The sequence below is a fragment of the Thamnophis elegans genome, chromosome 7, assembly GCF_009769535.1.
Source record: "Thamnophis elegans isolate rThaEle1 chromosome 7, rThaEle1.pri, whole genome shotgun sequence".
Classification (NCBI taxonomy): domain Eukaryota; kingdom Metazoa; phylum Chordata; class Lepidosauria; order Squamata; family Colubridae; genus Thamnophis; species Thamnophis elegans.
The window spans coordinates 45,517,325-45,534,217 of NC_045547.1; the positions used below are offsets into that span (position 1 = coordinate 45,517,325).

The 16,893-nt window shown below is 37.3% G+C and overlaps 1 protein-coding gene across 5 annotated transcripts in view; it reads left to right on the plus strand.

Moving 5' to 3' along the window:
* Positions 1-10,367: 10,367 nt before the first annotated feature.
* KCNC2 (potassium voltage-gated channel subfamily C member 2) overlaps positions 10,368-16,893 on the plus strand; it is a 60,204-nt gene continuing 53,678 nt past the window's right edge. For all 5 annotated transcript variants that reach the window (XM_032221762.1, XM_032221763.1, XM_032221765.1 and 2 more), the window contains exon 1: positions 10,368-11,099. In XM_032221762.1, coding sequence (XP_032077653.1) covers positions 10,368-11,099 — 732 coding nt within the window. The remainder of the gene's footprint in view (positions 11,100-16,893) is intronic.

Genomic DNA, 16,893 nt, shown 5'->3' on the forward strand with positions numbered 1-16,893 from the left:
TTGCAGAACATATTAGCATTTCTATTTCAAAGACTCTCCCTGGATATCTGTATATGAACCTGCATGCAGATCCAACATTTTTCTTAGAACATCAATGAAATAAGATGCTGAGCATCCATATACACAAATGAACAGCTGGTAAAAATCTTTAACTGTCTGAGCATGTCAAAGGACTTGGCCATGTTTATCTTATTTATTTATTAAATTTATCTGCCACCCATCTCCCCTCTAAGGTGACTTTGGGTGACTATGTTAAAGGTTTGAGGAAGGGTTGTTCATTTGCCATAAACATCAGGTTTTTCAATAATTTAGTACAGCTTTGATCTGCACAGCCGATGATATGCCTTATAGTGCAAATGCATATTGCTCTGTTAATGACACAGGCAGTTATATCATCCTTTGCCTGCTCTGTAACTTAGAAGAAAGGAAAAAATCACTTTCATAATCTGTGAAGAGTTTCGTGGTATTATTATTATTATTATTATTATTATTATTATTATTATTATTGCGCTAGTATCCTTTTTCTGCTTGGTACCAAGAACATCAGGAATACATTTTGGGCACTCAAACACCATCTCTCTCATATTTTCCTTTTCCATTTGTTTTTACTTTCTCTTTTTCCATAGAAGGAAATGAAAAGGAGGAGAAGAAAGAGAAAGTTCTAACATGTCTCTTAATAGCTTCAGGCAAATATTCTTGGCAGAATCACCCTGTATTTTCTGTCATTCTTTTACTTTCTTTGACATCCTTAATTAATATTTTCTTTAAATTATCCTCTTTTAACTTGAACAAACACATTTTGCTTCTGATCAAACAATACCAGCATAAGGTTCTTCCCACATAAATAGACAAGGAAAGTAATAGGCCAGTCTTGAAAAACTGAATGGCCATTTAAAACAAAAGGCTGCATTTACATCATGTTAAAAAATAATACTATTTCACTTTCAACAGATAGGAATTTTTATTTGAGCTAGCTTTAACACTGTTGACTGTTCTAAATAAGACTTTAAAAAAGAGTTGCAGGAGTGGATTCCAGCAGACACTACTGCCGGTTTGCTCTTGTGCGCACTTTGCATGCATACACAGTAGAATTAAAATTGTTCTGTGCAGAAGTAAAAAACAAGATGGCGACGCCAATGGTGCCAACCAGGGAACCGGTTCAGGGGGGTGGCAGGTCTGCCGGTTCCAGCAACCCAGGCCACCAAACCACTACCAGTTCGGCCAAACCGGTCCAAACCAGTAGGAACCCACCTTTGACGACTTGCACTAGAATTATTACGGTGAATTCACGGAACTATTTTCAGTTCTGCTAAATGTTCTTGTTGACAAAAAAAATAACAGACCAGCCTTGAAGGTGTCTGCTATTCCACCAATATGGGTTTTGATGGGAAAAAAATAGAAATAGAAAACATAGTACTCCATTCTCCCAGTTTCTATTTCTATCATTATTGTAGTAGCTAAAATATAATTTATTTTTAGGAAATGAAATATATATTTAAAATGTCTCAATTCTCTTTTTATTGTAATTATTGCATTGTTATTTTCTATCCTAGACCCACCAGTTTGGTATATCTTTAAGGTACCAATCTAGAAATAGGAGATAGTGGGTCTGCCTTAGGCATGAAGTCAGCAGGGTGATTTTGAGCCAGTCATTCTCTCTCAGTCTAGGAAATAGGCAATGGCAAACCACTTTTGAATTCTTTCCAAGAAAGCTAGTCCAGGAAATTACCATAAATAAAGTCTGATTCATTTATAAACAATACTTTTTATTGAGAATTTTCATTTGAATGAAAAGAAATCAAAACTGATTCAAAGGCGTGGATGTGTGCATGTCCACACACAGGCACAAACACAAATCTATCCTAAGTACTCTGCTATTGTCAGTCAGTTTTTTTGCTACATTTCAGAAGTTATGACCCCTTTAATCCTAATTAACATTGGCTATTCTAGTGAACTCTAGACGCGCTCTACATAGGGCTGCCCTTGAAGAGTATTCGGAGACTTCAGCTGGTCCAGAATGCAGCCGCGCAAGCGATAGTACACCCGCACCTTGGTACACCCACGTTACACCTATCCTCCGCGAGCTGCACTGGCTGCCAATTACGCTCCGGACATGCTTCAAGGTGCTAGTCGTTACTTTTAAAGCCCTACATGGTATTGGACCTGGGTACTTGAGAGACCGCCTCCTGCTGATTACCTCCCTACGATCTATTAGATCCCACAGACTAGGCCTCCTCTGAATACCATCTGCCAGCCAGTGGCAACTCCTCGGGGGAGGGCCTTCTCTGTGGCTGCTCCGGCCCTCTGGAACGATCTCCCCGTTGAGATCAGGACCCTTACCACCCTTCCGGCTTTCCGCAAAGCCACTAAGACCTGGTTGTTCCGGCAGGCCTGGGGCTGAAGAATCGTCCAGCCCCACTCGAATGTTGCGACTGTTGTTAAATTTTAATTTGTTTGTCTGTAATTGTTGTTATTTGTACCCCTTCCCCTATGGTTGTTAGCCGCCCTGAGTCTCTCGGGAATAGGGCGGCATACAAGTTGAATAAACCTAAACCTAAATCTAACTGATTTACCAGGAGTTTTTAGATAGAAGAATGAGATAAAAGGAGGTATGTTTCTCAATTTAATTATGAAATTTAGGAGCAAATTATATGTACAGAAAAAAAAGTTGAATGACAAAAGATGAAATATTCTGATGAGGTGGTTTGCATTTAACTCATAAATTTAAGTTAACACATTAGAATTGTCTTTTGGTTAGGCATTGGATTTGGTTGTCTTCAAATAATTTCACATATTGAAAAGCAGTAATTCTAGGTGAGGTTTTTAGCAGATTTAGTCTGATTTATCTATGGAATATCATGAGACAACTAGATAGCCACCCTCCCATTTTTTTAATCATGTTTAATGTTTATTTCCTTTAGTAGAAAAAATGAAAAAGCTGCACAATATCTTTTGATAATGTTTGGAGACTCTGAAATTAATTTTAGAGTACTTTCCTCAGATGTTGATCATAGCTGCAAATGGTTAGACATACTTGCAGGGATGCTGTTTTCCATGCCCTCTAATTCTTCCTCTGTGTACAACTGCCCTCTTTATGGAAAGAGGAAGGGAAAGCCTATAGCTTCTTGTTTCCTTTCCTCCTTGTAAATGCCCCATCTGACCAATGCTGGCACAATAAGAGAAATTACAGTACAGCAGGAAGTAAATTGGGCTGAAAAAAAACCAGATTCCTTCATTTGGGAAGCTGGAGAGAGCTGAAAGCTCCTCAATCCCATAGAGCAGTAAAGCTGAACAAAGCTGAAAGTTAAGTTGCTGAACAGCCAGCAATAAGAGTTGTACACAAAGAGAGAATTGGAGATCACGGAACACAGCACCCCTGCAAATACTATCTGCACCTGCAGCAGCAAGAGAAGCAGTAAGGAAAAAACAGTGCCAATGATATGTGGAAGCCTAGCAGTAGTAGAGCAGTAAGATCAAGGATGGATTAGAGGTTGAATGCCTCTAGAAAGGTCAGCTTTTAATGGGACTTGGTGGGAAAGGCTAGGTAATACTAGCTCTCAGATTTTTTTTGTTGTTCATCTCTTGCCTTGTTTTTTTTTTATATCTTCCATCCAACTTCTAGGTCATCCTCTGGGCCCAACTGCTTTTTAAAAATCTTCTGGCTGCAGACTATTGCCTATAGTCTTCCTTCAAGCTGCATAAATTATGTTCCTGTCCTGTTTATGTTTAGTAAAATCTATATGATTGGAAGAGAAGGCATTCCCACCTAGATTTGCTATAGAGATAAATAATACAGTACCAAATAACGATAATGTGCACACATTCAAATATTTAGTTTAGTAGAGCAGACTGTTCCCATCTACTCTAAAAAGGTCTATTCAACTCAGTAGGTATGACTTAGTAGGTATGACTTAGTAGGTATGACTTGCACATAAACTAAGTCAAAGGGCTTTTATCTCTTTGCAGTGTAACATGTTTTGAGATACTATGTATTGACTTCCCAAATTTCCTGATTACGTATCATATATAATAAAAAAATATCATCTTCTAGTTTCGATTTTAATTAGCCATTGTTAATAGCTATAGCATTTTGACATTGCAACTATTATTAACCGATCATTATTTTTCATTAATACATCCTTATTCTAATATATATGTGCATTTTGTTACTATATTCTTCAATGGATTTTGTAGTTAACATTGAATAATATTGTTACTTAATATATAGTATGAACAGAAATAATATGCATGTGTTTTGTTCCCCTCTGAATTCTAGTTAAATTCTTCAAATTGCATTTAGTTTTAGAAAATGTGCTATTCAATATGTAAATTTCAGAATTGTTTAGTATTGTTGTTACCCTTGTGGATCAATACATTATTCAAGTAAAGTACTAATAATTAAGCAAAATGTATAAATGTATACATTTTATAGTAAAATGTTTATAATTGATTAAAAGAGAAAAAAACATAAAACACTAAAGCCAAGAGTTAAGTACACATTTAAAATTACAAGTAAAACTCATTAAAAATTCTTACATAGAAAAACTTTATTCCAATTTTAGAAACTGTACCAACCTTGAAGTGTGGTAAACAATTTCTAGATGTCTGTGGATATTCTCGGTCATCCAGGTCATGTTGTCTCAAAGGTGCTTTTTCAAGAGGCAACTGGTCTTTCTTTGTTTTTCCTTGAAGATGTCTTGCTTTGTATCCAGGAGAACTGGAGAAGCTTCTTGGATGAGAAGTGAAATGTCTTCAAGGAAAAACAAAGAAAATCCAGTTATCTTTTTAAAAGTAGCTTTGGGCAATTTCTAGATATATTTATCCATTTTGGCCTTTCATGAACGATACTTGTGGATGGTTGTTTTTGAAATCAATGTTTAAAAATAAGTATATATTTTAATTTAAGTGATTTTATTTTGTATCACTTAATATTGTATTTTGTATGGAAGTGATATGAATGTGGATAACATGAAAAATAACAAAGTAGTGTGGGTACATCACTTTTTAAAATTGTACTTACACATGATCATTAAATACATTAAACATATTTTTATTCATATTTTAGTTAACAAAACACTGTCATTTTTCCTTTCCTCAAGGTTATTTATTGCTGGATTTTTATTGCATTGAAAGCCTCATTACATAAAATGGCTATGGATTTAAGAAAACTTGCAGGAAACTTTTCTTTCCCTTTTTCTTCCAGGAAGAATTCTGTGCAATAGTATTTAAATGTCTGTGTTATTCTTTACTTTTGATAATGCAAGAATTTGTTTTTTCTCTCAAATGATGCAGTATTTTTTTTAAGTAAAACTGGTAGTTTCTTTGTTCCTTCAAACATTTATGCAATTATAAACTACTTTCCATGAGTAATTTTCAGCAGATATGATTAAGGGTGTTGTGAATATGTACATAAAATATATGCAAAATATTGTAACCTACTGTATATAGAGAAACAAAGTTAAGAAATATATTTGTCAATTTTTTAAATAATAAAAAATTATGATTATGTCTATATGTCTTTCCTTTATTTTGCAAAAATATATAGATCTTATTCTCAGGAATAATTCTAGACATCTTACATGATAAAAGATAGAAATGGTCCTTCACATTAAATAAAAAGCTACTTGTAAAAGTGCCCCTACCCCATCAAGTATATATAACCTAAAGCTTCCCAAGTAAATTACATTTCCCAACATAGCCATTTCAGAGATGCTATGAACCAACTTTTAGCAGTATCTGAAGGAACACAAATACCTCATTGGATCTGAATAGTAGATTTGTTCATTGATTAGAAACTAACAATGTATAATACAAAAGAGAGACAGATTCAGAAAAAAAATGTTTCTGGAATGGGCATTTCACTGAAAGAAAAGGCTTACAAAGGGGCAAAAGACTTGTCCTGCTTTCTGCTCTATGTGTGGACTAAAAGGGGACAGGGATATGTATCTGTTCCTATCCCTCTGTGTCATACCTTGTTGGGCTGCTTGGCAAAGCCCGAAGGGTTCTGAATGATCTCAGACAACAATATCACATAAAGGGTTTTATTTTTCAACTGAACATAAGTAGAATTTATATGTTCAGTTTTAACTTACCACTGTCAGTCAGCTCTCAGTGGGTTATAATTTGTCATTTGTAATAAAAACACTCACAATATATCATAGTAAACAGCTGAAAGCTAAAAATCACAAAATGAAACCAAAAAATAAGTTCTTACAAGTATAAGCCAAAATGAGAAGTAAACAATTAAATGGTCTCTTTCAGATATCAAAAGCCTTCTTGAGCAACTTGTGTTTTAATTATTTCTTAAAACTTTATAAAGTAGGATCTTCATAGTTTCCAGCTACTGTGAGGAAATCCATGCCTAAATAGGCAGAAGTATAAATAAGGATCTAGCATGAATGGCCATATTTTCTTATAGTGTTCACATCCTTATATTTATTTTCTGAACTGGAATTGCTCCACAAGTGAAAATAAAGATGTGTAGACATTCAGCCTCATATATGACAATATTTAGGTGATATAATTATAAAACATGTTATTGTATTGTACTTAAAGAATTTCAGTACAGAGAAATATTGATTAGAAATTGTAGCCTTAACAGCACATATTTAATTAGTTCTCTCTGCACAATAACCATTGAAGTTCAAAAGAAATAAAGTGTAAGAATGTGAGCAGAGTTGTTGGGAGCCTACAAAATAATTCCACGTGCCACATATCATTTGCTTCAGTGAGCTTGTGCTTTCTTATATGTAACATTTCTGTTCAGCAAAAACATGATGGATCAGAGGCCCTGGGAGAGATACGAGAAAGGGCAAGATGACACGACCCTTCTCACAGATACTGATAGTTACTGACATAATTCATAAGGATGCCCGAGACAAAAAAAAAAAAAAAAAAAAAAAAAAAAGTTCTGCAATGCATTCTTGATGTTATCTTTCAGAGCAGGAGTGTGGAACAGATAGGTTTGATCTATCAGTTACCCATATGATATGAGTTTTGATTATTTTAAAAACAAGAGCAGAAATTAAGGTCGTCTTTGGCTGTTATGGATTTTACATGGCAGCGTTGTGACTTCTATTCAGTGTTGGTGTACAGTATCAAATAATTTCCTGAACTCTAAATGCTCCACATTTCTTTTCAAATGTTGGTTTTGCACTAGGCTTCTAGTTTTAAAACAATCATAAAATAAAATCAAAGTGGACTATGAAGTGGATTATGAAGCTGAAAATATTAGGATAAGATATGTAACATCAGGAAATGCTTATTGTGCTGGAGAAAAGTTGTACATCACGTTTTGCCTTTTTATCTTCTTTTACTTACACTAATAAACATGGACAAGTGTATATGTCTGACTTACTTTGTTTTAATAGAATTTCACATAGAGTTGAAGCAGAGACTATTACAAATTTATTTCATATTTTAATTTATTTTCAAACATGAAAAACTGCTAAGCATATTCTTCTAAACTACCTTTCAATAATATATGTTGCTGAATTCTCTGTAGTATGAGTCTCATGTGTTAATAATTCTTTATGGATTCTTCAGACTGGGGACTGTGTTTTTAAAAATATATTATGTTTTGATTTCTTAAGCACTAATAATAGTGAAAGAAAAAACATAATATACAAGAAAGAGTTTAATAAGTTTATAGTTGCAAATATAATTCTGAAATCAATTATTAACAATAATTTTATTAAAAAAGAAATTGATATAAACAAACAAAAAAATTTCCCCAGGACTGACTGGTTAATCCAAAAACATCTCATATAGTCACAGAATGTGTTTCTAATAAAATAAAGCTGGAAGGAACACACATATAAATTTGATATAAGCAATGCAGTTACCTGCTCTGCAAATACATTCCTAGACTTTATTGGGTGGAGGCAGTTTCTATCTAGCCTCAGGGTTATTTGGGATGTTTCTCTCAGGGTCTCCTATGTATATTTTCACTATCCAGTATATACATTTCATTTGATATCTTGGAGATATCAGAGATTACTTTGGAGATTCAATTGATATTCACTTGCGAGAGTATGTAAAAGTGCACTTAAATATTTCATAGTTACCTTCAGAAGGTTCTTGAGATTATCAACAATTAAATGCTATCAAATACAAAAAAAGTCTAACTGCTGAGAATTTGAATGGGAAGCACACATCACAACCTGACCTTCGGATTCCCTGAACCCTGCTCAAAAGAGAGTGATGATCATAAATGAATCGTATTCCTTTTTTATGATTGCATATCCATTACTGAAAGATATTTAAAAATATATTTGTGCGATGCAGTGATTTCTCTCTTCCACTTTCTGAAGGAGGTAGAAGCGTTCATCTCATTCTTCATTTCAAGGTACTTCTAAAGGATTCTCTAGAACTTTGGAATCATTAAGTGCATGCTACTAAATTTGAATTCCTAAGTATTATGGTAGTGTTGTGTTGATCCAAGATATTTATTCACAGAGACAGCTAGAATATTATAGAAAATATGATCAATGAGATAGAGAGGTAAAACACGAAGCAGATACCTAAAGAAATATCATCATCATCATCATCATCATCATCATCACTTTTATGTTTCCTTCAGTGTTAAGGTGGTCAGTCACTGAATCCTTGAAACCATTAAATATTCTACCAAAGTATTCAGGTTCTCTGTGTTGTTCTCACCTGTAGCTAAGTGTCACTTTGCTGCTCCTATCAGATCAAATTAGATGCTCCTATTTTGGTGTAATCAGCATGTAAAGGGAAAAGAGTTAGAGCGTTTTTGTATCTTTTTGATTTTTGGAGGTTTGTTTTTAATGATTGTCGCAATTACACTATCTCCCCCTCCCTCCCCCAAAATTGCAAAAGGTCCCTGCCACGAACAGTAATCGCTGGAGAGTGGTGCTGAAAGGACAGCTCTCTTCCTCCGCGTCTCTTAAAAAGAGAAGCAAAGCGAGGAGTCTCTTTCTGGTTCACCTTGGGAGTCATAGAAGGGCCAGTTGAAGAGTCGCCTGCTTAAAGCAGCAGTGGTTCCTTCCTTTGCTGGGAGCCCATTATGTTGATACGCTTTCCACTCCCCATGTTTTTGTGGTGGTTTTACTCTGCCTGATGCTAAAGCGTCTCATCTATTTTGCACAAGGACAGGAGATAGGTTTCCTAGCAGCAGGTGGGGGTTGCTTTTATTGCGTTCGGAGCTGGCAGTCAAGGGCGCTGGAATGGCCACCTGAAGATGGACGGAAAAGCCGCACAAGGAGGAATTCTTTGTTTGGAACGGACACACAAGGAGTCTGGAGGCAACTGAGAAAGGACAAAGAGCGGCTGGAACGTGAAGAAAAGCCTCTTTCTCTCCGTGATTAAGGTATTGAAATGGATTTGAAAATAAGGGGGGAGGGGAGCGACCATCACAAGATGTTTCTGTTAAACAATTGACAAATAAAATCTAGTATTGGCGATAGGAATGTGCTGGTAAGGTTACATTGGTTCTATTTAGGGTGTGCCCACAGAACGACTTGCTGGGGAGGGGCGTAAAGACTGTTTTTGTCACCAGTCAAGCTCTGGTATTTTCCACCTGGAGGTCTTCTTTTAAAATTAGAAGACGAACAGATGACACTCTTGAGTTTAGGCAACTTGATCTCAAGAATTCCAAAGAGGAAATATGAGTAAGGTTGACCAAGCTGACCGCTGCTAAAGGGAAACGACGTTTTAGCGCTGACTGTATTGGAATGGGTGGGCGGGTGCACGTTTATAGGAAGAGTCCAGACCATCATTGAAACAGGAAGGAGGGGAGGAGACAGGGATGAGGGACAGAAGCCACCTGATAATAAGCTAAATAAGGATGCTTTTGCAGGAGTGTGAGGACTCTGCGCTGAATTTTGCTCAGGACAATAGCTATTAGGAGTGCCAGGTTTGTTCCTGAGTCGTTATAGAGTAACTTTCTCGCTGCTGAGGTCCAATGACCTCCCTGCTATCCCCACTTTGGAAAGAACTTTGAAGGAGCAAATTAAGAGATGCGGTAAGAGATTGATTTTGCTCAAGGATAAGAGTGTGGAACGGAAAAATAAGGGAAAGGAAGATTCCAGAGTGGGACGATTTCACGGTGGGTACAAGCAGGAGACGGATTCCAAAGGAGGTGCCTAAGTTGGAAAGAGGGGTCCCAGTGCTATGGCTCTGGGATTGTTCTTGTCCACGGGTGTTGGCCCTTCCTTTAAGATCCCGTCTCTTTCCCCATAGGGACGCCCTGGGAGGAGGCTCCTTTCTCCCCCGGCACCCGGCTGGATTCCTTGGTACTTAGTACTCTGTTGTCTTTTCCACAGGCGGCCTTAAAATAAGCGCCTTGCACATTGCCCGTCTCTTCTCTCTTTCTCGCCCGCAGTCATGTCTGAGTCACAGAGATGGGGAAGCTCGACGATAACGAGAGGGTGATCCTCAACGTCGGGGGCACCAGGCACGAGACCTACCGAAGCACCCTGAAAACGCTGCCGGGAACCCGGCTGGCTCTGCTCGCCTGCCAGCCCCAAGGCGATTCCCCTGGCGGCGGAGAGGAGCACCACCAGCCGCCGCTTCTCCCCGCCCCCAACCCGGCCCCCAACCCTGGAGGTGGCGGCGGCGGCGGCCCCCTGGATACTGTGGGCGGGAGCGGCTGGAGTTCGCGCGCCAATGGCGTCGTCGTCGCACGTGGCGGGAGCGGCGCGTGCTGCGAATTCTTCTTCGACCGCCACCCGGGGGTCTTCGCCTACGTGCTCAACTACTACCGCACCGGGAAGTTGCACTGCCCGGCCGACGTGTGCGGGCCCCTCTTCGAGGAAGAGCTGGCTTTCTGGGGCATCGACGAGACCGACGTGGAGCCCTGCTGCTGGATGACCTACAGGCAGCACCGCGACGCTGAGGAGGCGCTGGACATCTTTGAGGCGCCCGACCTGATCACCGGCGAGCCACCTGGCGACCCGGACGACGACGAGTTAGCAGCCAAGCGCTTGGGCATCGAGGACGTGGGGGCTCTGGGCGCCTCCTCGTCTTCCTCTGCTAACGGGTCCCCTCTTGACGGAAACGGCGGCCGCTGGAAAAGGCTCCAACCGCGCATGTGGGCACTCTTCGAGGATCCCTATTCTTCCCGCGCCGCCAGGGTAAGCGAGAAGAGCCGGGGAAGGAGGGAGAGCGCACCTAGACAGAGAGTAGGAAGCGCTCCTAATCTTTGAAAGGCCCCCGCTACACCATCCTACATGTGCTTTTTCAAAAGAATCTCCTGAAGGAAATAGAGTTGCAACTTTTGCTGTCTTTATTTTATATATCACCACCACAACCACCATAAAAAGCACTTTAATGTACCTTCCCCAGTGTGGCTTCTGCCCAAAATCTAGCCAGTTTGGGGAAGGCTGCCTTTCCCCTTTCCCCCATTTCAGGTAAGGCAGATCAAGGCTTATAATGGTGATTCGATGTTACATTGACACAGGTAAGTGTCTTGCCAGCATATATATCTCAGGTAAACAAGCTCTTGCCATGTACACTAGACTCATATATCTATGGCTATAGCAGCTGGAATAATGATATACTAACATTACACAAAATAGCCCTGAATGATGATGGTGCTCCAGGGAGGTTATGCACATTATTTGGTATCCAGATGTTGCATAATACCTGTCTTGTTGTAGTGAATGGGTATGAAATTAGAAGGCATACCTGTCATACAAAGGGAGAGTAACTCATAGTCCCATTCCCATTGAAGACTAACCATCATTAAGTACATTGCACAAAAAGTCCAAATTCTTACATCTGTATATTTGTCATGATTATTTCCCCAATAGCTCAGATTGGCATATGCTTGTGAAGTTATTTTGTATGAATAGGTCACCTGTCCATTTTTAAAGAAAAAATGATGACAGTTGTTAGATGTAGGAATATGTTGACATCTGGATTTTTTTTGTGTGTGAAAGAGATGGTACCTTATGAAGGAAATGACTTAGTTTTCTGGTATCCACAAAATCAGGTGTGTAAAAGAGAACACTATTTATAAGAGATACTGTGGGAAAAGTCTTAATAATAAAAACTGGCATGAAGCTATGTAATAATTCATTTACTATGTATTTAAATAACAAAGTTGGGAAACTTCAGAAGAATCTATAGGCCTGTCTACTGAAGTACAGAATAGAGTATCAAGTGTGTAACAAATAGCATTATCTGATTACCCGCCCCCCCCTTCCTAGTCCAGGTGCTGGCCACCTAGCAGTTCGAAAGCATGCAAATGGGAGTAGATTAATAGGTATCATTTTGGTGGGAAGGTAACAGAATTCCATATGCCTTTGATTGTCTTCAGACAACACTTGCTCCATTGGCCAAGAAACGGAGAGTCAGGCACAACTGGACAGGGAAACCTTTACCTTTACTGCAACAAAACATTTGATCCTCAGTAGAATACCTTATACTAGGAATAAGTTCCAGCAAAAAGGAATGAGTTACATCTACACAGAATTGATCTGAAATCTTGTAGAATAGCTATGTCAGAGAAGTAGAACAGAATGGGTAGCTTATACCTTATTGACCTGTGCTTATAACTGGCTAGCACACTTTTGAATAAACATCCAATGATAAAAATGCAAATATACCAAATAAAAAAACAGAAAATTTATTAATCACCACAAAGTGGCAAGAGTTTTCCAGAATTGTTTGAAATAAGTACTTCTTCATCTAAAACGATCCACAGAAAGCTAGAGAAACATTTGGTATTATCCATAAGCTAGATCTTGGTGTGACAATATTTGTTTGTTCAGATGCTTTAAAATGTTGAATCCAGATGTGTAGTGTGAAAATAATAACTACTATTTTAGATTATTTAATGGATTAAAACTTTCATGGAAAGAAAATGCTACCTCTATGTAGAAATATATTAAGAGGCAATTTATTTTGAATATGAATTATTGAGGTGCAAATGACAATGGAGGATTTTTCTAGGAACAAGAAATCAAAAGAATATGAGTATTGAACATTATTTTATATTAATTCAATTTCAGAAAGTGTTGCACAGAGAAAAAATAAAATAAAACAAAAATGTGGCCATTTATGTATTAAAAGACATATTAACATTGAAAGGCTAACCTTTGCAGCTGATTGTTTAATGGATAAGCTGCTATTAAAAGTTATAAAAGTCCCTGATAATGTTATAGCAGTTAAGCAGTTTTACTTAAATTAAAAATTAGTTTTGTAATTAAACCAAAAAGTTAAACTAATTTCACTTCCACTTTATTGTCATAGTCAGCTAAGTAGTGTTATTTCTGAACTTCAACTGATATTTCTATTTTATTCACTCTTTACTATAGTGTTCCAGTTGGAACTGTGAACTTAAGTACTTCATTTCTCTGCTTGTAATGGAGAGATGGACTGTGGCTATATGTAAACTAACTGCCTATTGGAAAAGACCCTCACTGGGAAGGTTGTCTCAAGGGACAAGTGGTGTGGGTGGAAAAATGCAGTTTTAGTTATATTAAAAGCCACCACTTATATACCTTACCTATGGAATATCTCCAGTATTCCATAGGTAAGATAAATTTGTCCCAGGCTCACTTGTTCTAAGTGTAAGCAATAGGTGTATAAAAGAACTGCCACAAGCTAGTCACCCATCTTCCGCTTCATCTTAAGCTTTCCTTCAGGTAACCTGTTTATTCCTCCTAGCTATGGCTGCATATGACCAGCTAGCATATCCTACATATGAAAGGAACATCTATTTACATTGAGCTATTGACTTGGAGGCTGAGTAGAAGGGAGAATACTACGATACAGTGGTTTCACTAAATCTCATCTCCTCAATTGCCTGCTGCATTTTTCTGGTACTATAAAATAATTTTCTTTCAAAAGTGTCTGAACCTCACTGTAGAGAGACAGGGTGTAGAACAATGGGGTCCCATTTTTTTCACACTGTGATGGCTGGTGTGGTGACCTAAGACTAAAGAGTTGTAAAGTGTGTGTGTGTGTGTGTGTGTGTGTGTGTGTGTATATATATATATATATGTGTGTGTGTGTGTGTGTGTGTGTGTGTGCGTGTGTATACATATGCACACATACACATATATGCACACATACACATACAAACACTCACACATATACGGCACATATATAATACATAACACACATACTCACCTGTTCTGACCTCCTCTGTCCAGTAATGAAAGCCGAGACAAGTTTAATTAGAATGTCCTTTAGTAACAAGACCAGAATCTCGGTGGCTGAAAGCCAAGCAAACAAACAGATAAGGACCTTGGCAGCAAGTCCGACAAACCTTGGCAGCAATTCAGACAAACCTTGGCAGCAATCCAGCCTGCCAAGTTAGTTATGTTCTCTTTAGTCAATGCGTTGACTTCTGCAAGAGGGGCGTGTCACAAGCAGTTTTTTTATAGCCTGGAGAGGAGCCTAATGACCACCAGCTGAGCGCAATTACCTCCTATAATTGCGTAATTATTCTTGACGCCGAGTAGCTCTTCGATGGCGTGCATCCAGGAACAACTCACTGCTGGTTTCTGGATCACTCTCCCTTGTTTCCTCCCCACTGGTCCAAGGCTCAGGCGCCACCTGGTGGCCAACCAGTCTCTTTGCGCCCTGCTCAGAGTTGGAACCCTGTCCAGGGTCCTCCACATCCTCCAGGGCCGACTCATAGGGCCCCTTGCTGTCGGAGTCTGGTGGCAGCTCCAACGGCTCCTGCTGGGCCACAACACTCACCATTGCATGATATGAATAGAACCTGATTACTAAAGTATACTTTTCAAAAATACCACATATATATAAGAAATAGATATGTGTAGCTGTCAAGCTTGATACCTGGTGCCTATATGGACACATCCATAGTTTTCTTGGAAATAATACAATTTAGGAACAATATAGAATCTATTCCATCGACTTTTGAGAGGAATATTGTTCAGTTTTTGATCCTAGTCTACATTCTTAAAAATCCTAGGAAGTGCCCCCTCCAAAGCTAATTTTAAGTCACAGGTATAAAGTCAACTATGTATTGTTATTTTCTGAGGTATATAGAATATAATAGCTAGGAAAGAATACCATAAAAGGTTGCTATTAAATTATAGATAATTGTATTGCTGTCTATTAAAATAAATAAAATAGTTCAACAATATTATAAGAAAGAATGAACCATACTTTAAAAAAAATGCACATGAATCTCATAAAAAAGTACATAATAATATAATCACTTAGAAGTTTGATAACTCCAGTGTTATGTGTTGATTGAAGTGGGATTGTGCCTAATTTGAAGTAGACTTTTGAATGGGAGTTGCTCAGAGTTGGCTGGAAGATGGGAAACTATATACATTTTAAAATAAATAAATACCATTCTTCTTTAATTGACAATTTCCAGAAATCCTGTCATATAATTTCTACCATTTAAAGATAAAAAAATGTGAAAATTATTAAACTGGAAAGGGTTGGGTGATATAGTTCTTGCTCCTCCATGACAGAATGCTGAATTTCTTTATTCATCAGGAACTGTATTTTATAAATATGTTTTTATAATATATAGATATATCCTTAAAATTTTTAAAAATATATCAGATGATTTCCATTCAATTTTCCTTACTGATATCCACGTCCTATTTTCATATAACAATCTTTGTTTCTGCCTTGATTTAATTTCTAGATCCACAAAGATTCCTAATTAATATTAAAACCATTACATTCACTGGAGAATAAATAGTGAATTCAGAGGGATGTGGTTTTGAATAAGCAGATTTAGATTGCTATTTATATTGACATAAAAGATTTGTGAGATCCAGTTTAATGTATGGTTGTAGCACTAACTTAGAAACCTGGAAACTCATGGGGAACCATGCATTCTACTCCTGCCTAAGACACAAAACCAATTAGGTAATCTTCAGCCAGTTTTAGCCCTGGGAAGCAGGAAATGGCAAACCACTTTGAAAAACCTTGTCAAAAAATTGTATGTATTTGTCAGACTACTGCCAAATATCAACAATGACTTGCAGGAATACACAAAAAAGTTATATTGGGTGAGCCCTTGATTCACAAGATGATTTGTAATATAATTTCTATTACATGTAAAAAGAAAGGAACGTGATTACAGTGTATTAGAATTTAAGAATTTCCTTTTTTCCTGTTTTGTATATGGTATTGACCTTAAACTTTTTAAAAATTCTATGTAGCTACAGTTACCTATATCAGATCTCCTTCATTTAATCTATATGATTGGTATTTTCTTTTCTAAAGCAATCACAAAGGGAATGAACATCTTGAATCATATGAAATTCATTGACTAGTGCTATATTTGCCAGAGGCAGATGATGGTTCATGTGATCAGTGAGATTCACCTCAAACAGATTTGAGGCATGGAAGGTTTCTACAGTGAGAATAACTTTAAATAGTCATCAAGCAATACATTTCGACTGAACCTAGATAAAACAAATAATTAATCTTCATGCTTCATACCAAGTATTTAATATATTATTATTATTTTTCTTTTAAAAACACAATTGCAACTAACAACTTATAATGAATAGCAGAGTATTTTGGATCAGGAGTCTGAAGATCAATGTTTGAAGGCAGTTGATCCTCATGGATTAACATTTGATTGGATGTGGGTGACGAGTGAGCAATTGCTATAGAAAAAAGGAGGTTTGACTACTAATTTTAGGCTTCCCATGACTCATACTCTTGCTACATATTTATTAAAGATAATTTCTTTCATTTTGTAACAAAAGTAGTTTCTAATGGTGTCTTTTCTGTCCCAAACAACTTACTCTATGCCTTAGCTATAATTTGGAAGATTTTTTAAATTTATGGCATCTTTATGAAACTGCAATATTGAACATGTACATGGCATATATATTAAAAGCAGAAATTAAAAAAAAACATAGCATTAAGCTAGCATTTCAAAAATAGATAATTCTGATTTTTTATTATATTAAT